General features: G+C 39.6%; 1 protein-coding gene across 1 annotated transcript in view; it reads right to left on the reverse strand.

Moving 5' to 3' along the window:
- The window catches only part of naaladl2 (N-acetylated alpha-linked acidic dipeptidase like 2), a 546561-nt gene that overhangs the window by 270673 nt on the left and 251646 nt on the right, over positions 1–24242 (reverse strand). Inside the window, exon 8 of the mRNA XM_086283107.1 lies at positions 3235–3502. Coding sequence (XP_086139233.1) covers positions 3235–3502 — 268 coding nt within the window. The remainder of the gene's footprint in view (positions 1–3234; positions 3503–24242) is intronic.

Consider the following 24242-nt stretch of genomic DNA (forward strand, 5'->3'; position numbering starts at 1 on the left):
CTGTACATTTATGTATCTATGTACAGCCCCTAACTGCATGCACGTGTCCCTTGGTCAGAGTTCAGTAGGCAATGGACCATGGCAGTGCTGCCTGAGAATACAGAATAGCCATTTATAAAGCTTTCTGGGAGCAAATGCATTCCTGGATCTCCAGTTACTCCAGTAATTCATTATATAGTGTATGTTTGTATCCTTATGTGTATAACTGACAATGGAAAGGAAAATTCATACAAATGACAAAAAAAAAAAGGATGATAAAGTGAAAAGAGAAAAGGGAAAGCACCAGGACGAGTATTTTTTACTCTACCTGTGTTGAATTAGTCAGAATCTTTTCCCAACAGTCTATCCTTGGAAGGCTTAAAAGTGAGCTTTTATAAAGCATTAGCGAGCTTTTTTACAGTGTGATATTGAGTCACATAATTGAGCCTGTGGGTTTGCATAAAGTTTCTTTCAATACTGACGTTTGCTCAGCCGGTGGATTGGAAGTGAATTCAGTTTATCATATTCGATTAATAATTCATGTCAAGAAAACCTATTATTTAAAAAACTTTGGTCAAATTTTAACTTCATTTAAAACACAGACACACAAAACCCCTCATAAAAGCAGGTGGCCAGTATAACACTGCAGAAAAAGTAAGGCTCCATTTATGAATAAATGCTGGCATTTTTCTTATCCTTTCTTTAACAATTGGGTGTGATTTTTTTTTATTTTTTATTTATGTTAGTTACGTTCTTTCTCTCTCTCTCTTTTTTTTAAATAATTCCTGAATAGTATATCAGGAAAAGAAACAGTCCAGCAAGCTTTTTCTTATAGTTGATTAATTCCCTGTAAAATAAGATAAATTGGGCAATTTTAGAAACCATTATAAATCTATTGAATTTTCACATGATGTGGCTCTTAGAAACTAATCTACTGACTCCAGAGAGAACGTATATAAACAAGGCTTGTATTTATTTACTAGTAAATCAGGAAAGAGTAGAATCATATCCAGTTTACATGACAGCTACTTCAATTTTAAAGTAAAAAAAGTTTTAAAGCAGAGTTTAAAGATATTCAGACAAGAAAACTGACTGAAAATGTTTGATATTCAAGCAGCATAATGATGATCTAATTTGTTATTGGGGGGATAAGTAAACAGCACATAGAGCTTTAGGTAAAAAAATCAAGAATACATTTTACCTTTTATAGAAAAGCATTGCAAAAAACTGAAGTTCTTAGTTGTTCTTATGTTGGTCGATACTTTGTCTAACAACTTTTTTGCATGCTTTACTGTGTTCTTACAGCTGTGACCGAATGGCCCTGAAGTTCTACAGGGAGGCTGGTATCTTGCTTCACTTGATGGATAACATCCTCTGGTGAATGCGTGCTATACCAGAAGGATTTTCTGTTCTTCATGGATGTTCATGACACCTGGGACACTGCTATTGTATTTTCACTGTTCGGTCTATACGAGTCCTAGGGGTCCTGTGGCAACTGGGTCCCTCTCTCGTAGAGTTTCCCACATCTGTTGCCATTCTCTGTTATTACTTATTAAGTGAACAACCTCTTTTCCACTTAAAACAGTCCAGTGAACCACGCTGTGTAAACAACGCCCTTCACTGAAATACACTTTGCCTATAGCAACATAATGAACATGGTGATATCGTCTTCTTCTGTTACAGATCAAGAATTAATAATACAAGCTGCTGTTATTGTATTTTACTTTCAAATTTAACACAATAGTTGAACTTGTTAATTTTAAGAGCACACAGTCCAGCACCAGCAAAACAGGGCCACCAACAGCAGGACTTATTAGTCCAGTATACTTGCTCTGGGCCCAATCCATCCATCACAAATGCCATATTTAATTGTCTGAAAGCCATGTTTAGATCCTGCAAACCACCGCTTAATTCAAGGCAGCGTGCAGGAACAGAGCTAGGAAATAATAAAGTGATGGATGACTGTGACCCTCCTTTGGGTAGACTTCGACGAGTGGACAGCTGGATGGATCGAGTAAAGCGGAGAAAGGAGAACGAAGGGGGAGAAAAGAAGAAGAAAACTTGGTATTCAAAGAATCACTCCAACTTTTCATCTGCCCTCAGGCCGGGCAGGGGCTCAAGGGAATAACAAGCATCTCCTTCAACCCCTTTCTCTGTTCCCAGGATACAGAGAAGTAAAACTCTCTAAAAATAGTGTGACTGTATGCTTTGTGTATGCATGTCTGTGTGTCTTCTAGCTAGAGTGGGTGGACTACATACATAATGACTTCCATTAACCTTCACACTCTTGAAGGATGGTAAAAAGATTAACTGTGCACTGTGCATGACACAACTACTATGAAAACATTTTTTAAGATCTCTGCATTGAGTGTGTTGGTGTTATTGTATTGTACAAGTGTATTATTATCTTTCTAATGTGTATGTAATAATGTGTGTTAATGAGGTTATCTGAAAGAGGTGGCTTTGGACAGCCTTTAAGAAAATGTCCCTTTTGGTTCTATAAAAATACAGAAAAACAAAAGAAAAAAAAAACCATCTTGAGTATGACCCATTTTAAAGACTCTACTCCATTTTGTTCAGTTACCTGTGCAGATACAATATATTAATTTTTTCATTCAACAACATCATTTAAAGAAGTTAAAATTGGTATAAACAATGTATTCCAAAGCACATCCTTTATCAAACACATACAAAAATAAAATAAAACTTAATAAAGACATTGTTGAGTAGAATTGGGGAGTTTTGGCCATCGACTGTCAATGAATCTGCCTTAATTTTCAATTTAATCTTGATGAGCTTTTTTGTTGTTTTTTGTTTGTTTTTTGTCAAACTTAATTGGACTGCTTCATTTTTAGATTTGAACACTGCGCTATTCAGTCTAACAAATCAATTACTTGCATTTACCTGACGACAGCTAGTTATTCTGTCCACGTTCTATGCATTACCTCCCTAAAATCTGGGAGCTTTCTGCATTTCAAACAACCTGCTATTAGAAAAGCTGCTTAATATAACATATGTGTCCTTCTCGTTTAGACAGTTACAGTATATCAAATAAATCAAACAACAGTTCAACACTGAGCTTTGGTTAAACAAATTATCAGCATTAGAACCTAAAAGTTCTTGCCATGACCTTTGTTCATGACCATGGCTGGGGTTAGGAGTGAGAAAGACTAGGACCGGGTTCCAGCAACCAGAAAGGTTACACAGCCTTCGTTTCAAGAAATGTCAACATGACACAACACAGCACAACCATACCTGCACGCTTCCCATGGCAGAGTATGCAGCATAGGAGAACTGCTGCTTTGTCAGATCATTTGGCCCACGCTGGTCACAAGGGGTCCCGTTTGGCATGAAACACTGGTGGCTAGATCTGTCAGTGATGGTGTTGGGTGTGGAACCAGGCAGACTGAGCAGAACAGTGTGATTGGATAGGTGGACATCAGTTAAACCAAGTCCCACCCACTGTCTGTAAAGGTACCTGGCTCTTGACTCTTCACTGTCATCTGACAAGCTTGAAAAAGATCTAGAAAGAGTGGAGAAAGACTTATTACTTTGGAGATAAACAGAAAGCAAGATCCCATTATTTCCCAGAACTGTTCATTGAAATGTATTTAGTTTTCCTAAACAAACTTACTTGATAAGTGATTGTGTTTGCTTAATAATGAATCATGAACAAATACTGTGAAAAGCTGTGAAATTATAATGACGTATTGCAAACTATCAAGCTGTAAAGAATCTATATTTCTCTGTAAAATTTAACAAAAACTGCTTTAAATGTTATCCTCCTTTTTACATTGTGCACCTCTGGACCACTTCCAGAAAAATTGCACTTATTTTTAGACATATAGTTTTTTTTATCTTCACTCATTACCAGTTTAGCTCATGATATCTGGTTGCCTAAACTATTGTCTTCATACGACAAAAGTATTCCAGTTGAAGGGTTGATAATTTGATACATTGGAAAAGATCATGTGCAAATTACAGATGCACGTCTTCAAAGTGGGACCTCCAATTAATGATCTTGAGTTGGTGCAGCACTCCTCAAAGAGATGACCTACAATGGGAGACTGGCCAAATTTGAGTCAGACTGTTCTTGAAATGTTTTCCTCAGACAGAATTACTGTGAGATCATGGACCAGTAGAAAAATCTATTTTGTTAAAACTGAGTGAGGATTAAACAGGATGCCATTCCAAACATGATAAAAATCTATCAAGCTGTCAGCAATTTCAGTTCCATTTGATACAATTTTATTTATACAGCACCAAATCACAAAAACAATTGCCTCAAGATGCTACCTGGAACATCAAATTTGTAATACCATAAAAATGTAGTCTGATAAACCCGTACAACTCTCAAGGAACTGACTGAAATCGTTTGTGCACAAGAACGAAAACTATGAATCTGTGAATATTTCCTTTTTTGTGCTTTTGAACTGGAGAAAAGGTATCAGCACGCAACATGAGCCTGCAGTCCTCTACGACTTTATATTTCACAGTTGGAAAGACATTCATGACCATAACATTCACATGGAGGCTTTTTTTAAATAAAGACCTTTCTTCAAAATTGTTCTTTAAACTAAAGTATTTGTTCACATAAAAACCCAACTCCATTAGGGAGTTCAACATTTGGAGAATTTGACTAACTGAGCTTCATTATTTTTTTTATCAATTAATAAAGCAGATCTTTTTTGTATGTACTTCTTCTATTTGGCTGAGTTCTTTGAAGCATTTCTTACACCCAGACTCCTTACAGGAGCTGTCAGTCTGTCATTTCCGTTTTCCTAATTGCAGGAAAGAGATGTCAATAAAACTTGATCCGTTGGCCTTATTTGAGTCTTCTCTTCAGGTTTGTTTGGTTCCTGATGTTTACTCTCTTTATTGTTCTGACTCTGAGAGGTCTGGACTCTAAAGTTCAGCAATAAAGACATTTCCAGATTGGACTGGCTGGTATTTCATCCTCATGCTGAAGAAACATTTTTCAGCACTGAACAAAAGCTGGTTACAAACATACAAAATATCTATCTATCTACATTTCTTTTTTGGCTTGAGCGATGCTAAATAATATAAGAATAACGTATGGATAACCTTGATAAAGATGGGCCACATATCTGTTTTGTCTATCTGTAAGTAGGAGGGAAACATTTATGTATGCCTGCAGAATGTGCTTGTGTGTTTAGTGTGTGTGATATCTATATCAGTCTCAGCAGCAGATGGCCCAAACACACAATTGTGCCATTCTCTAGTCAGCAGGCCACGTCACATAGCTCGCCAGGAGCAGCAGCAGGAGGCATTGTGTGTGTTGCTGTGTTAGTTTGTGTTTTCTTGTGTATGTGTGTGGAAGACCTGCATCTATAATCCAAGCTGTTGGAAGGGCTCCCTGTGGTTTGGGACACATGCCCAATTCTAACGATACGTCATGTCTCAAGTGACTTGAGTGTGTCTGTGTTTGCTTGTATGTGTCAATCTACACAGCTGTGTTGAAACGACATCTTACTGCTTACCTACCAAACACAATTTTTCAGAACACATTGATCTGTCTTTAAATTTAAAAGCCAAATTCAGATCCTTTAGTAAAAGTAGCATTTTTAGCTAGCATTATGAAACGAGTCAGAACTTCTGTTTTCAGCTAACTTGTGAAACAAAGGGTCCTAAATGTCCTACATGCATATTAATTTTGGGATACAAATAAGAGCATAAACCTAATTAGCATCATCTGGCTCTGGTGTTTCACCTGTGTCTACACACAACATAAGCTGTAAGGCCACACGAAAGCAATTAGCTAATCACATCAGCCGCGGAAGCAATATTATAACTATAGCTCATAAACCATCCATCCATGTTAATACTCCAACATAAGCTGCCACAGCTAATTTTATTGCAGGCAAACCTGGACTTTTGCTTGTGTTTTCAGGTTTGGCTGGGTAAAAATTTATATATGCTATGTGTCAACACATTGTTCTTATCTTGTTAGCTTACAGTAACATCTAAAATCATACCAACTAGTCAGACAAAGGTGGTTGCCAACTAAGTTGACCCAGGGTTTCTGAATCATGCACATTCACACGAAAAGGGTAGCAGTGCCCTCTTTTAAGATAATTGTGAAGGTGTATAGAACAATAAAATTGTCTTAAAATGATTTAAAAAATTAATGATGTAATGAAGCAACACTGTCTTACAGCAGCGGTCCCCAACCCCCGGGCCTCGGACCGGTACCGGCCGCGAGAGTTGAGGCTCAGGTGTGAAATGTATGGTCTTCAGGGTTTTTATCGGTTTTCAGCGTTATTTTGTTATTGTTTTTATTGTTAACTCGGTTTTCCTGGGTCTTTTCACGTGTGTTATGAATAAATCTTCTTTTTTCGGTACCGGTTACTAGTTTTATTTTGTTGTATTTATCCACGACACCTTAAAGGCCGGTCCGTGAAAATATTGTCGGGCATAAACTGGTCCGTGGCACAAAAAAGGTTGAGGACCGCTGTCTTACAGACCTTCATAACACTAAAATCCCAGGGTTGTCTTCAGGGTTAACCTGAAGACAAACAAGCGAATATATAATGTGTCATTCCCAAAGGACACTGGTCACTTGGTGCAGCGGGCCACATTACCATTTTGTGATATAATTTATTAAAACTTTAATGGAGCCATGTTTGAGACTCCAGTAAAACTGTCATTTCAGAAGGTTACTACCCCATCAATATCATGTGAAGATGTGTCCTGTTTAAGCCAGATGGCTCTTCTTCCTCTTCTTGACATTTTCTTCCAACTAATAGGATTGAGCATGGATATCGTGTACAATATCTGTATTTATTTTATGGCAAATAATTCTAAAAGGCTGTTCAGAAACTTCAAAAAACAAGAAAATCTGTGTTATTTTCATGCTGTGTAACCTTTCCTACGCCTGCAGAGATACTCTGATTGTTTTGAAGTGTTAATATGGCCGCATTTGAGGGCTGGCAAATATCTTTATCTGATGAGTGGATTGAATCCTTTCCTCTGAAGCCGCTCTACCCCACAGAGATTGATGAAAAACTGTTTATTCAAACTTCAGCGAGCTGCAATTGTTTCATGAAAGGCTTTTTTTTTTTAATGTTTCATATCTCGTCTCTTCTAAAGCATCTGCGCTTTAATTAATTCTTTATTCACAATATCACTGACAAATGGGGTGAGGAAGAGAAATGTCTCTTCATCCTGATTTGAAATAACAGTTCAAAGTCTGGTCCCAAACTCCCAAGCTTAAATTTCTATGCAAGTCAAAAGCTTTTCTATTATTAAAGATGGAAAATGGCAATGCTTCTTCAAAGCCAGTTTTTAGCATCTATGCACCATCTCCTTTCAAACAGAGCCAGACAAATTAACTTTGGCAAAGAATACATTTATGGTCTTATTTTGATTTGTGTTTTTATTGAATGCTTTATGTTTGCTATAATGGTAATATGTAAGAGCTATTAGCATGAGAGCAGGCAGATAAATCACATGTTTCGCCCATGCATATTGCATATATAATTGCCTCTGTGGGAGCTCGATGTGCTTTCTTGGGCCAAGCAGACTTGGGATATGAGCTGCTGTTGCCTCTGCTGGCAGCTGCTGAGGATAATATATTCCTGTAGAGCACAATCATTTTAATAGCTCATCCATTTGTTGAGGAGACAATTGATTTTCTCTGTTTCCACACACGTTAGTCACATTTGATTTCTCTCGTCCCATTTGCATTTGTCACATTTTAAGAGCATGGCGCCTGTGCTCAGGCTCCATGATAGGAAATCTTTATTCAGGTGCCAGGGCTAGTGTTAAGGTGGAATGCAAGTGATGATAGAGGCTGCCAATAAAGACGACTCCACTCATCACTGGCACTTTTACGCACATCAAGTAAGGATGGAGAAATTAGCAAAGCACATCAGAGAGACAGCAGAGAGTTAAATCACTGATCCAGGGACAGGGAATTCTGTGGCTACGTTGAAAAGATGATTTGAAACATTTTCAAATATTTCTAGTCTGATAGATCTAATTCAGTTCTAAATAAACTAATATCATAATATTCTATTATTTTCTAGAGTCAGCCCTCATTTATTATGCTCCTGAGGATTGAACAATAACTCTAAAGGTCTTTCAACATTTTACTTTAGCCATTGGCTGCTTTTTCATTTTCAGTCCAGTCCTTGAATCTGACAGTTTACATGGTAATGTCTGTCTATGAATCTGTCAAACTACCACTGATATGTGACGCTTTGTTGCTTCACAGACCTGTCTGTTGGAAATGAGCAGCAGAGATGAAGCATTTCCAGTACTTGACCAGACAACCTGAAACCCATCAGCCCAATAAGCGACAGTTCAAAACAACCAGCGTTGCCATTCAGACCTCACAAGATTATTCAGCTTACTCAGGGTGGTAAACAGGCTGCGTTTTCCTCATGTAATTCTCCTTCATTTGCTAACTGCTTAATCGTTGTCTCCAGAGTTTTCTCTGATGGTCTTGGGAGCGACCTTTTCACATGAACCTTGCTACCTTGGTCATTTTCAACCACCTTTGAGTCTGTATCCCATTTTGACCTCAGAACTTCCAGGCCATACTCACCATAGCTGTTCCTCTGTACCATACCAGCCACTTGGTTATGGCGTTCAATGTATACCATGTCTACAACAATCTTGCACCCTTCTGTTATGTGCTAGCTTATCATAACATGTCCTTGTGTGGTAGACTCTAGCTTCTGTTGCTCTTGTGCTTAGAGCTTGTTCCAGTTCTGCCATGATTAGTGCATCTGTGCTGTCTTTCACCCCAGCTTTGTCCAGCCATTAGGTAAAACACAAATTTCTGTGGTTTGACAAGGATTTTTGTTTTTGGTCAATTATTTCTTTCGTGTAACAATGCTGATTGGCAATTGGATGGCAATGCAACTACGAGTCCAACACGTCAGTGATGGATGAAGGCACAGTTCCAAGAGAAGCTGTCTTTGAATACAGCAGCAGTTAGAGGACCGCTTCTCACTGAATGTAAAATAGGTCCAGTGGTAATGCGCTCAGCTACACTGCTGAATAGTAATGCACACATGCGGACAGCGCATACACTGTACAATTAACCTTTCACATCCCTGAACAAAATATTACATTTTGCTCTTTGAGTCCTGGTAATAAGGGCTGTCAAGAGATTAGAAAGAGGGAAATTGAGAAAAAGAGGAAAAACAGTTTAGTTTTAACCACTCACAGCCATCATGATCCTGGTTTATACAAATCTAATAATGTATTGGGATTTGGACATTTCCTAATTAATTAATTTAACCCCACCCTTTGACTTTCACAAATCTAATTTATACAGTATTATGGTAATAAAATTCAGTCAATTCAGTGTTGCCACAAAAAAAAGATGTATCTCCATCAGGATTTCATATCAATAAGTTAAAACAAACCAAAGAAATACATCAAATAAACAGTGAAAGGAAAAAACTTGGTCAGTTTTTAGTGCTCATTTATAAAAAAGACGAATAAATAAAATTTCCACTCAGCCTGTGGGTGGTCTTTATCTTTCAGGCGTGGGTCCCCTATCAGAGACTTCAAGCTCAAGGGTCTTGCACAGTGTCTTTGCTGTTTCTAGGACTACATGTATACATATATATAGATATTTGTCTGACTAGTTGGTGTGTGTACATATATATATATGCCTGCCATCAGCTGAAAAACTGATGTACAAATTGCTGTCTATTGTATTGTATTGTATTGTATCTTTATTTGTTTCAGACATATAAAACAAAAAACAATATATACACACTACATATATTTTCATTTACAGATACGAATATATATGTAGATATACACACACACACGTATGTGTCTATACAAGTAAAACCAAAACCAAAACAAAAAAAGCTACTGACAGACATCCATGGGACCTCAATTGCAAAAGGATAAACATACTTTTATTTGGTGGCAGGAAATGTTTAGTTTATCTAACAAGTTGCAGATTCTAATTTGAAAGATATGGGGCTATAGAAGCCATTTGCTTGTTCAAGCAAACACATTCTTATCAATTGCCTCACTCTTTAGGTCTAAACATTTTTTTTTAGATATGGCTGTTTTGCCAACCTGATTCATTGTTCTTGTTTATTAAAAGAAAAAAGAAAAAAAAAACAGTGATAGGTGAATGCCAAACTTTAAAGGGATGATCTTATCGTACCACTTTGCATTTTGATGGTAGGAAATGTCCACATTACATTTTTTTGAAGCCGAAAGTAGGATAAACATAGTTGCTTATAATATGCACACTGAAATAACTTCACAGGACAATTGCAAGAATTAGAGCTAAATCTCATTGTTACATTTGCCACCAAATTCCATGCTTAAATATTGGTGACTTTGAGTTACAGTGTTAGTGGATAGGGTTGCAACATCTATTAAAATATATTTGAATATGACAACCATTTCTTTGTAACTCTAACTTTCTCTGTCATTGCTTCTATCAAATTTTAAAATAGCCTAACTCACGGCACACCTGTATGTATCTGTTTTTCATGACAGTCATTTTGTAATGCAGTGATAGTAAAATAGTGATTCTGCATATCGCCATAGTAATTTTGGTGCATGGGATGTACAAAAGTAGAAGACGAAGTTACTAAAGTAGCTCATACCGTTGTTGAATCCAGCAACCGATAGGCCAGAGGTGGCAAATGAGCAATCAGCAGAATCTCTTCTTGTGATTGTGTGACATTGATGGGAATGATGGGTTTTTTTTTCCTTACACAGTTTGCACGATTCTATGCATATTTGTATGCAGGTCAAATGACCTGATTACAGTTCAATCCAATAAAGTGCAATGTAATACAATACAAGTCGTATAAATTTTATTCAATTTTATTCATATAAAATCAGTTTACAACAGCAGTCCAGGTTCACAGTCTTGTAAGGTTAAGCCCTAACAATATTTGAGAGTGGGGACACCAATAAAACGCGCAAGAAAGACATTTAGCCACAAAATAAGACAAAATATTTTTTTCTAGCTGAGTGTGTGTGTGTGTGTGTGTGTGTATGTGTGTTTATCAAGGAATGTATTTGATAATCAGAATGAAAAGCCACTATAATGTCTCCTATGGACCCAGAGGCACACAGAGAAAGACCCAGGAGATCCTTAATGTTCCGCAGACCCATAAGAATACAGAAGACCCGAGGACACACATCCCGACGATAACTGCATGCCCAGCCCAGCGGAAGGAGGAGGGATGCACCAGATGCAGTCCTTGCGGCCAAAGGGTAAGAGCCCAAGAGCACAAGATGCAACAGGCAGCCTACCCCACCAAGGGAGTTGGGCACCAAGGCCCCAGGAGCCGAAGAGCCGAAGAACCCCCATCCTCCACAACCATGTCCCACAGGGACCAAGGCTCAGCAAGCCTGACACTTTGACTAAGCTATACATATACAGACGCCCACACACACACACACACACACACACACACACACACACACACACACACACACACACACACACACACACACAAAAGCCATTCACTCACACATTTCCATACAACAATGACACAAAGAGTCTAATAGGGCCGAACATTAGCCCACGTGACTCTGCATTTTTGCATTTTGAAAGTTTTTCTGATTTCTTCCAGATTTTTGTCAACTCTTACAAACAGATTGAGCAGGCTCATGTTGCTAGACAGCATAGAGACACTTACGGACAGTACAATCTCAAATTCATCAAGAAAGCCAAATCCCAATCATTACACTATTTGTCATTGTATCAGCAGATACTGTCAGTACACTTGAGTCCAATAACTTACTAGCTTCTGTTTACATTAATGTCTATAACCTGATGTTTTTACAGTGTGCATGTCACATATGAACACATGCATAGGCTGCTTTCAAATGCTATGAGTTGTTCTTTCTGTACAATGTTGCCCAGTTTAAGCAAAAACTATTTTGGAATCTACTTAAGAATAATAGCACCAACTGAAAGGAGGACAGTTTTTTCTTCAGACAGTGCTTTAGTTCTGTATAAACAAAATCAATCTCTCCTCCTCCCTCACTTTCTCTCGCTTCATTTACCAGGTCATGGTGGATCTCTAGCTGTGTGTTAATTGGCCCAGCTCGATGTGTTGGCATTGATTATTAACCCTTCAGAAGATCCCAGTGGGATGGCTTTGAATGCTGAATACAATCACACTCTTAATACCTTGCTCACTCTACCATGTTCTTCTTGCTCATTAGCTTCTTCATCTCTGCTTCATATGCTTCCTTTTTTCCATTCCAATAGTCTTTGCTCATTTTATTTTTTCTCTATACTTCTACGACTGTGATTTTCCCGCTCCTTTCATGTCAGTTCACATGCGTTCTCTCAAGTGTTGTCGTTCATTATTTCCCACCTCTCAGTCCCTTTTATGCAATACTTACTGGCTGGTGATTGACCCTGAGCAGGTCAGGAGATGCATGCGTTCTTAAGAAATTATTATGTACGCTGGTGTGAAAAAGCCTGTGCCCCCTTCCTGATTTCCTCTTTTTTTTGTATGTTTGACACACTTAATGTTTTAAATCATTAAACAAATTTAAATGATTAGACAAAGATAATACAACTAAACACAAAATGCAGTTTCTAATTCAAGGTGTTTATTAATAGAGGTGAAAAAATCTCACCCTAAATGGCCCCATGTGAAAAAGTGATTGCCCTCTAAACCTAATAACTGGTTGTCGCCAGCAGTTGTTGCTTAGCAGCCACAACTGCAATCAAGTGTTTGCGACAACTAGCAATGAGTCTTTTACAGTGCTGTGGAGGAATTTTGGCTCATCCCATGTGGAATTGTTGTAATTCAACCTCACTGGAGGGTTTTTAAGCAAGAACTGCCTTTTTAAGGTCATGCTACAGCATCTCAATTGGATTCAAGTCAGGACATTGACCAGGCCACTCCAAAGTCGTCACTTTGGTAAATGGTCTGTATTTATATAGCACTTGGTCCTAAGGACCCCAAAGCGCTTTACACTATACATAATCATCCACCCCAAGGCTGCCGGACACTGGCGCCCGGGCCCTCTGACCACCACCAGTAGGCAACGGGTGAAGTGTCTTGCCCAAAGGACACAACGACTGAGACTGTCGGAGCTGGGGCTCGAACCAGCAACCTTCCGATTACAAGGCGAATTCCCAACTCTTGAGCCACGATCGCCACGATCGCCCCTTTGTTTTTCTTAACCCACTAACAGGTGGGCTTTGGATCATCGTCCTGCCACAGAACCCAGATGCATTTCAGCTTGAGGTCCCGAACAGATGGCCGGGCATTCACTACTGTATACAGACTGAAGAAAAAAAACAAGTATTCTTGCACAAAAGGTTTTGCAAGGGCCAGAGGTGAGACCTGTACTATGAAACAACTTTTTCTCCACAACTTTAATTAATTAGCTCAAACAAACAGAAGGGGTAATAATTGAAGAATCTGAATAATCTAAAACCAAGACCAGTACTAGCACTAGAGTGCCATATTTTACAAAGAATGAGCAACCTTAGAAAATAGAAAAAAATAAAAAGACGTTAATAACATAGTGGATTAAAGTAACACAATTGTGGATCAGTATCATTAGGGTATGGATAAATCTGATTATAACAGATACAATTAAAATAATGTGTTACTTCTATGTATTCTTTTAATGTAAAAAAAAAACCTGTTTAATTGCAAATATTATGTAAACTCAACAAGTACAACGACTTTAGTTCAGGCTCTCAGATTTGCAATTACTTGGCTGGAAATCACTTGCAGTCATTACGGAGTAGTTTCCTTCACTGGCAATCTTTATCCCTCATTTGTGCTCATCAAGTCATGGGGATTAAATTCTCTCCAAACAAGCACTTGCCCACTGAGGTCCAAGGGAATGTGTCAGGAAAGAGACGTTATTTTTCAACATAATTAATTGGTCAGGAAGTGATGTTTTTATACCTGCTACTTATCTTCAACATAATCTTCTGCAGTGCAGGTTAGACTTGCAGCATAAGCTACCATGATTAGAGAAATACCACATGATGCTGACTAACCAAAGTTTAACCCTAAACAAGCCACAAAGAGCCGGTCGGCAATTCCTTAACAACCACTGGTCACAAGGGATAAATGTGTATTCCCTAACCAGCCGGCAAGTTGTTGCAGGAGGTTTCTGGCAGTCACAAGGTGAAAATGCTAATAAGTTATATGGTGCAGTACCAAACACCTTAAAGGAAGACAGAGACTTATTTCTAAACACTTGCCAACTACTCACCGGGCAGTAGTGAAATGGTGCAACACTGGTTGTGGTGATAGGGCAAAACTTTGTCTCCTTTTCTAGTTTGCCAAGTTTAATACTTTTTAAAATGTATGTTTCACTGATACTAAGCGAGTAGTTGGAGAGTGGTTAAAGATAAGTTGGCATCTTCCATGCAGACGGGTTCACTAGAATTCTACTAGTGACCAAAACAAGTTAGCTGGCCTAACCCAGAATCCTGGCTTAAAGTACAGACCTGTATATTTGATTATATAACTCTACCTACATTTTGGGTCTTTATTTGTATTTTTATCTTAATCAATGTTGTTTGCACGGACTACAGATAAAATTAACTAGTAGATGAATCTAATATACGGCTTATTTTTGTTATGTAATGTTTATGGTAATATTTTGTGAATTATCCCAGGGAAATGAAGAATAACATAGCTTCTGAATGTCTATAACAGGTTATGTATATTTAGTGTACACACACACACACACACACACACACACACACACACACACACACATATTTCTTTAATTAATTAATTAATTTTTTTTTTACTACTTTTATTAACACTGTAAATTCACAACACATAGAAAGTGAAAAATGACAGGCTTCACTGTTCACTTCCAGTTCTTAGTACAACAGCAAATTGCAAAATTCTTAACTTCCTTCACTATTCACAAATATTAAAGAAGGAGGAAAAAAATAGCAGTAATAAAATAAAACTATTTAGTGACACATTACTAGGGAATGTGTTTTTGACAAACACTGCAGGGGTTGCTGCAGCATCATATTGTTAATGCACGATAGTAAAAATGAATCTAACTTAACATCTCACCATTTTAAAATAAACAAAAGGCAGATGGGGCGTTCATGGTCATTACACTTATTAATGTGGGCTAGATGGTCAGTGACCTGCTAAAACACTATTATTGTGTTTACAGATGTGCATTTGGATGCTCTGGGATTCTAGGCAGAAAACAAAGCACATCAATGCTGTGTAACCTTCTGAGATAGTGGGTGATTTGGGTCACCTAATTTTCTTTAAATACTGCACCACCAGCTGTCACTTTTGTGAAGAATTCCTTTTAAGTATTTGCTGATGTTGCTGTAGCTCTTCTTAATTCAGGTTAGCTTAATCATTCCTAATGCATTAATTAAAAAAAAAAAAAAGAAAGACATTTTTATTTAACTTAATGAGTAACACTAAGATTCACAAATAATTTTGCTCATTTTGAAATTATTAATTGCCTTTGCCAACATTTTGGATACTTATATTTTGACATCTTTCATGCATTTGCTGATTAGAGCTGGGTGTGTAATTAGCTGTTGCCTTTGCAAATTAAATGTTTCTACAAAACATCAGAGGTGTAGGTAAAATGAAGGTTATATTTGTGATATACTTTTATGTATTTGATCTGAGATAAAACTAAGAAGAAAAAATGGGGTGAAAATTTTTGTCAAGTTAAAAAAGAAATTTTCCAAAATAGGATGGCGGGTATTATCATATTGTCATTAGAGGCTGGCTGTAAATGGAAGCATAGCTTATTTTAGTGGTCTTTAGTAGCATAACAGACGTGTATTTGAATTAAAATGTCATCAGAATTAAGAACAAGTGTCTATGGACAATATCAGCCAGGTGCAACGAAAGAGCAGCTGACACACCAGCCGGTTCAGTGACATTTAAACTGCTCACAACTTCTCTAAAGTCAGCACATTAATAGTTTATCTACCCTATGTGTCTGGATGCTTTAAGTCAGGTTGTGATTGGCTGCAGAAGAAGAGGAAGCTGCTCAGTACCTAAACAACAAGCTTAGAATCTCATGATATTCCTTCAATTATTATGGTAAAATTTTGCTAATTGTGCACATTTGAATGATTAAACCAATGATCCAACATATTTTGCACGCTGTTTGTTAGTTTGTAGTTAGTTTGCTGTAGTGTTAGTTTGTTACATGCGGCTAGTGTAGTCCTAGTGCCTGTCCCAACCCCTAATACATGGTAAGGATTGCAGGAAGGGCATAAAGTCTTGGCCAAATCAAACATGTGAATCATAAAGAATGAGCTTTCCACAACGAATCAGTCAGAGCTCGGGTTAACAATGGCCGCCTCTGGTGCTGTTGGCCAGCAGGGTGGTGGTGGAAACTGTGCTAATATCGGCCAAAGACAAAAGTACACACTGTAGCAAGGCAAGGGTACCAAACTCAAGCTCTGTAGCATTAGCGTGCTAAAATAACAGAGAGGTGAGATAACTATTTTAAACTAATAAACCAACTCTTCCCACTCATTGTGTTGAGAGGAGTGGGCTTGCTAGCAAAGCTAATGACTCACGTTATGATAACGGCTTTACCTTTTCAGCTGCCTGTACACATTTAGGCTACTACAGCATTTATTACATATTCTTCTTTGAATTTAGACAGATGTATCTTTTCAAGAGTCCACTGCACTCACACAGACTTGGTTTTCTTTCTCTCAGCAGATTCATTATATGACTTGTTGGTGTGAAAACGTGAGTTTGCACCATAAGTGTGCATGCTGTACAGCAGCTTGCAAGTATTCCCAAAAAAATTACAGTGCTTTCAAATAACTTGTTTACTGTAACGATCAGCTTTCATCTTCAGTGTCAATGTGAGACTTTGTAGGGATCCTTTATTTCTATACAGTTTAGTGTTTGTATTTAATTCAAAAGAAGTTTCTTCAAATCCTAGGAAAAGGTAATAAGGGGAAGAACACTTTGAACAGGCAGCTGATGGTCATCTTCCCTGAAATTATGTGAACCTGCTCTCACCTGTGAAGACAACAGGATACCAGTTGTAGAACAGCCAGAGTAGCAGTCCCAATAAAGGACTGGCAATGTTTGTTCTCTTCCTCCTCCTTACTCTGTTCCTTTTCTCTCAAGGCCAAGGTAAGCCAGAGTAAGTAACCAGACACATGAGTACAATAACCTTAGTTTTTGTCTTTATTTAGAAGCAGCAAATGAAAGGTCATCTAGGCCTTTAAGTGTTCAAGACATGCCAGTATTTTCACAGCGATATGGTCCAATCTCTGAAGTAAAATATTGTGGTCGCCATGCTATGCTGCACTGAGGTCTAGCAGGACAGCAGGATGAGCATAGAGAGGAATTCACTGTCAAGGGCCATAAGAAGATCATTTGTGAGCTTCCTTAGAAACTTGCTGTGTCTGTGTTATGATGCGCTCGAAATCCTGCTAAAACTATTCAAATAAACAATTTCTTTGCAAATTATAAGTTACGTTTTTAACAACTACTCTCCAGCAATTTTTGAAATAGAAGGAAAGCCAGTAATAATTGGTGTATAATTAGCTAAGACAGCTGGCTCAAGTAAAGGCTTTTTAAGTACTAGTTTAGCACCGCCTTAAAGGCCTGTGGTACGTAGCCTGTTAATGAAGACAGATTAATCATGTTTAAAATTGAAGCATTCAGTAAAAGGTCTTTGAACAGCCTTGCAATGAGGTCTAAAAGACACATTCATGATTTAGAGGAACTAGAGAAAGAGTAAGTAAATATCAGCAGTTATTAAAGTCTCTATACTTAATGAGATATCTGTTGGGACAGCAATGAATAATTTGAATAATTTGAATGAATAATCTTCTTTCTCACAACACTGTTTGGGGCAATTTTTAAATAATGGGTCACTTTGACATTTCGAATGCACTGAGTCTTTAGTCGTTGTTCAGCTTTTTTTTTTTAACAAATCATTGATTAGATGTGTCAATACCCGATGTTTTCCGAGTCAACATTCAAAAATTCTCATTTGAGCTCGATCTATTATTTTCCTTATAAATCAGAGACTTGGTTTTCCTCAGATATCGCTGTGCAGTGAACCTCTATCTTTAGCACCAGCAGACATGGACATGAGTGTGTAAGCCTAAGATAAAGCAGAAAGGGACCATCAGAAAGAGGATCAACTTTTTTCAGTTTACATCATTCTTACTTGATCCTTCTTTGGCTTTATCCTGCTCTCTGCAATCCCTCTATCTACCTGCTAGTATGCGTGTGTATGTGCGAGTGTGTGTGGCTCAGTATCATGGGCTTTAAAAGCTTCATGAAATTTGTAATCCTCCCTCTGCACCGTTATTGATCCTTGCGTAAAGGTTTATCTAGTTCTTTTCATTCCTCACTCATGCAGTCAACACTGTGTTTCGTACACATACGAAGCATCGTAATGTTAAAATGCAGCGTGAATGCATTGTGCTCAGAAGGAAGTAGTATCTTCTAAGATGGGGAGGAAAAGTACCATACACATGTGATCACATTGGAATATCAAAGATTGATAATCAAGAAATGTTGATAAATACTTTTTTCCTTAATACTGAGTGTTAAATATTGTTAAGATATTCATTGTGTGTACTCATGTTGTACAGTGTTTAACTGCATTATGGTTACTGTGGTTTAACAGAGACAGTATTTTAGTTGCCACCACAAGGAGGCACTGTTTCATTGTAAGAGCACGGATGCTGCGTCATCACGCCCCTAAGACAAAAAAAAGTATACCGCAACGAAAATGGCACCCATGAGAAAAGTTTTGCCGCATGTTGATGAGGAATAAAGTTCCCAAAATATTAAGGACATTTTTGCCTCCGTCGTCATTTTCCTTCGAGTTGATCGCTGTCGATGCTGCAATACTCAACAGGTTATGGGCCCAGGGCCGACTCGAAGAAGAGTTTTTTTCTCATGAAGATCCAGAGCCACAACGGATAGCGGGCTAACGGCTAAATAGCAACATGGATCAACGAGAAGCAAGCAGGCTGCCTCGACTCATGTTTGACGGAGATGAGACCAGATATGAACTTTGGGAAACTAAGGTGCTAGGATATTTGCACTTGTTGGGATTAAAAGCCACTGTTCTGAAGGAACCGAACAGTCAGGCTGAAGTAGCAGCAGACGGTAAGAAGAACGCTGACGCTTACGCCGAGTTAATCCAATTTTTGGACGATAAAAGCCTCTCACTGATTATGAGAGATGCCCCTGATAATGGGAGAAGAGCATTAGAAATATTGAGGGACTACTACGCTGGAAAGGGGAAGCCCCGAATCATCAACCTGTACACCACGCTATCATCGCTTCAGAAAAAGAGGGAAGAGACTGTCACAGACTATTGTCGTGTCCAAATTCATGGGCTGCATTCTCCTGAGGCCGCATTTGTAGACCGATTACGTCACAGCGACGTGCCGAAGGCTGTCCAAATTCGTAGACCCCTCCGAATGCAGCCGACAAATGCGTGCTCCTTTTTCCGAATTTGAAGGATGGGTCGGGTGTGTCCTTCGTGGCCCACCATATCCCAGAATTCATAGCGCGGCCCAGCCAAGCTCCAGTTTCCGGCTAATGGCGGCCGCTACTAAGTTTTAAAATTACTCTTATTAATCTTTCTGGGTCACAAAATAAACTTTTAACATATTTTCAGGCGAGAAAGTAGCTGTGTAAACATCAAATATCTGCTCGGTTTACCAAGATATCGCATCTTTGCTAAAGTGCTTCGACGTTTTCGGAGACGTCTGCTACCCACCAGCTCGATAGCTAGCCGGGAGCTCGAGGGTTACTGATGCGGCCGAGAATGGCACAACTCCCGGCACATCATTTTCAGATCACCGCGGACTTTCGCTGCTCGGGTTAAACGTTGTCAGCCGGTGATCAGCTGTGATCAGCTGATCACGGGGCCGGGGTTAAAAGAGAGACGCCACCCACCTGTTCGCCGCTCAAATATCATTCTCTTCGTGTCAGGAGCTCCGAAACTCTGCCGACGTCAGTCTCCGCCTGATTCAGCAACCGTGAGTGATTATCCCTTCAATCCTTTTTCTCTTCCCGGCTCCGCTCGCTCTCTGTCGGTAACGACCGTTCCGAAGCCACGCTTCGTGCACTGATCGTTACTAGAATAACTGCGTGCCTGCTCCAAACCCACCGCTAGCCTTCACCGCGCTTGGGTCTAGCCAGCACGCCACACGGGCACGCCGAATTACTGTGTGTAACCCGCCCGGCCGTGACAAACGTAATGTATAAGTCACTTAGACAACCTAAAAATGTTATTGTTGGGCTTTTTTCAGTGTTTTGTTTGTTCGTGAGTAAATCGGTTTGGCTGAGATTAAAGTTATTAGATTAGATAAAATAAAACTTTATTAATCCCCCGGGTGGGTTCCTCCTTGGTTTTTACACAGCTGACTAAACGTCAAACAGAAAACTGATTAAACAGAAGTGTGAGATGGCCGAGAGTTTACTCCAGTGTCCTGTTATATTTTAGACAGCAAGGAGCAGACGGCTGAGTTTATTAAACTCCACCGAGACAGCGGTGACGCTAATCAGAAGGCTAGACCGTCCAATTTCACGGCCGTTTACTTCCGGCCTACCCGATCTTCTGAGGACCCGGCCCACGTAGACCGCGAAGGCCGGGTCCTCAGGAGAATGCAGCCCATGAATTTGGACACGACCCACGTCATCAGAGCAGAGGCCGCCATTACAGCACTGCGCAATGCGGGTGAGACTTTAGGTGATGGATTATTGATTGCTATGGTTTTAAAAGGTCTACCTGAAAGTTTTAAGCCATTTGCAATACACGTTACTCACGATAAAGACGATATGACATTTGCTGAGTTCAAAACAAAGCTACGGAGTTTCGAAGACACTGAAAAGTCAAGCGCATCCGAGTGTAGCGACAACGTAATGAAAACAGGAGGAAGAACCGGGCGTGAGCACACGAGATCCAGCGCACAATGCAAATACAAGAGCGATGTGGACATTGTGTGTTTCAAGTGTGGACTAAAAGGCCACCGAGCAAAAGTGTGCAGACGGAGGACGTGGTGCAGTCATTGCAAAAGCAGCACACACAGTGATACCACATGTAGACATAAAGACAAACAAGATGTCGCGCGGAAGGTCGCAGATGAGAGCGGCAACGGATCCAATGCAGAAACGCCAGATTATGCCTTCAGGATTAAGGGCGTAGACATCAAAGTCCAGCAGTCAGCGTACAGCATTGAGGAGAAAGGCCTGTTGGTGGACACTGGGGCTACCTCACACATCATTAACAGCATCGCCAAGTTCAAGAGCTTCGACGACGCGTTCAGACCGGAGTCACACAGCGTAGAACTGGCAGACGGTACCCAGTGCAGAGGCGTCGCCCAACAGAGGGGGGACGCAGAGGTGTTCCTGATTGACAATACAGGCCAGCGACGCAAAGCAACGCTGAAAGATGCGCTGTTTATTCCATCATACCCCCAGAACATATTCTCTGTAAAGTCAGCCACTGCATTAGGAGCAACAGTCACCTTTAAACAAGGGCAGGACACGTTGACCCACAAAGACGGTACTAACTTTAACATTCATGTGTATGGCAAGTTGTACTATTTGCAGACTGAAGTTGAGGGTAATGATAAGTGTAACACCTGTCATGACATACAGGCATGACATGAGATATTAGGTCATTGCAACTATGAAGATGTAGTAAGATTGCAAGGTGTGGTTAACGGTATGCAGATTAAGGGGAGAACCGATAGACCTGAAAAGGAATGTGAAGTGTGTATCCAGGGAAAGTTTGCACAAACCCGAAACAGAGATCCTGATACAAGAGCAAAGGCTCCTTTACAAATGGTACACACAGATTTAGCAGGTCCGATAGCCACTGAATCTATTGATGGGTACAAATATGTGCAGTCATTCACTGATGATTATTCAAACTCAGTGTTTGTATATTTCCTGAAGACGAAAACTGATACAGTGCAGGCAACAGAGAAATTTCTAGCGGATGTTGCACCATATGGCAACGTAAAATGCATTAGATCAGACAATGGGACAGAGTTCACATGCAGAGATTTCCAAACCCTGTAAGCATGAGACATCAGCCCCGTACTCACCCCATCAGAACGGTACAGCCGAGAGGGGGTGGCGTACTCTTTTCGAGATGGGCAAGTGCATGCTAATTGAGAGTCAGCTATCGAAATGCCTATGGAACTATGCCATTCAAACTGCTGCTGTAACACGGAACAGATGCTTTAATAAGCGAACAGGGAAAACACCCTACCAAATGCTGACAGGTAAAAAGCCAGACTTGTCAAAAATGCAGAAATTTGGGTCTGTGTGCTATGCATACAAACAGGACAAGGGGAAACTTTATTCAAAATGTGACCAAGGTTTCTTTGTAGGTTATGATAAGAACAGTCCCGCCTACTTAGTTTACCACCCTGAAACTGAGAAAGTTCAGAAACATAGACTTGTTAAGTTTGTGAGCAAAGTAAATGTAGAAAGACAAACACAGACAGATGAGGGAGAACTAAATGATGACTGTAGCAGAGTAAGACAGCCTATGGCTAACAGACCTTCAGAGAAAGGTGACAAGGACAATGAGGTTCCAGAACCTATTGTGACAGACACAAGTCCACAAAGTGGTATACCTGATGAGCGTGAACGAAAAGAGACAAGTGTGACAAGTGATGGATTTGTCAACAAAAGGTATCCTCTTAGGGAGAGAAGAAAACCGGGACATTTAAATGACTTTGTAGCTGCCAACAGTGGCAGCGATGAGATCCACACTACCATAGACTACTGCTACAGGGCAGTGTGTGGTGTCCCAAACACATTTAAGGAAGCCATAGAATCAGCTAACTCAAAGAACTGGATCAAAGCCATGGATGAAGAAATTCACTCGTTACGGGAAAATGACACTTTCACCCTAACCACTTTGCCAAAGGGAAAGAAAACAGTGGGGGGGAAGTGGGTTTATTCCGTTAAGAGTGACATTGAGGGAAACGACAGATACAAGGCAAGGTTCGTAGCCAAAGGTTACAGCCAACAGTTGGGGATAGATTATGGAGAGACATTCTCACCAACAGCCAACTTAACCAGCATAAGAGTTTTGTTACAGAAAGCAGCGCAGGAGAACCTGTTACTCCATCAAATGGATGTGAAGACAGCATATTTACACGCTCCCATTGATTATGAAATCTACATTGATCAGCCAGAAGGTTATGAAGAGGGAGAAGGGCTAGTCTGTAGATTACAAAAATCCTTGTATGGGTTAAAACAATCTGGTCGTAACTGGAATAGGATCTTGCATGAATACCTAACAGCGAACAGTTTCAGGCAAAACCCAGCAGACCACTGTGTTTATACCAAAGAGACAAAAGATGGTAAGGTGATTATGATCATCTGGGTGGACGACCTGATAATTGCTGCTGGCAATGAAAAGGTAATGAAGGATGCGAAAGAAATGCTTTCAGTCAAATTTAAGATGAAAGACTTGGGCAGACTTAAGCATTTTCTGGGTATTGATTTCACTCAGTCTGATGGATGTGTAACAATGTCACAAGAAACCTATGTCAACAAGATGCAGAACTGTAAACCCAGAGGAACTCCCTGTGATCAGAAGTTGTGTTACACAGAAGGTGCTACTAAGATAAGAGATGTGAGGATGTATAGAGAGGCTGTAGGCAGTCTTATATACCTCGCATCAGGTACCCGTCCTGACCTGAGTTTTGTGGTAAGCAAGTTATCGCAACATTTCCATGAGCTTACAGAAGAACAGTGGGGAACTGTGAAACATGTGTTGAGATATCTCAAAGGGTCCAAAGACAAGAAGTTGTGTTTTAGAAGAAACACAGATGAAAATTTGGGTCTAGTGGCCTACAGTGATGCTGACTGGGCAAGTGACACTGGCGACAGACGCAGCACTACTGGTTACTGTGTACGTCTATGTAACAACAGTTCTTTAGTTTCATGGAAGACCAAGAAACAGCCCACTGTTGCGCTCTCTACCTGTGAAGCAGAGTATATGGCTCTGGCTTCCACAATGCAAGAGTGTATATATTTAGAACAGCTTTTGAAAGGTATAGATGACTACAGCTACACTCAAACAATAGTGTACGAGGACAACCAGGGAACAATTGCCCTGGCTAAAAACCCTGTGAGCCGACAGAGGTGCAAACATGTGGACATTAAATATCATTTTGTAAGGTCCATTGTAAATGAAGAGAAAATGTGTCTGTTATATTGCACCACTGAAGAAATGGTTGCAGATGTTATGACCAAACCTGTTTCTAAGCTAAAACT

This window comes from Aulonocara sp. 'chitande type north' Nkhata Bay, linkage group LG23 (genome assembly GCF_057382095.1).
Source record: "Aulonocara sp. 'chitande type north' Nkhata Bay isolate Kocher_YH1m ecotype deep benthic linkage group LG23, A_spYH_male_GT1.1, whole genome shotgun sequence".
Taxonomy (NCBI): domain Eukaryota; kingdom Metazoa; phylum Chordata; class Actinopteri; order Cichliformes; family Cichlidae; genus Aulonocara; species Aulonocara sp. 'chitande type north' Nkhata Bay.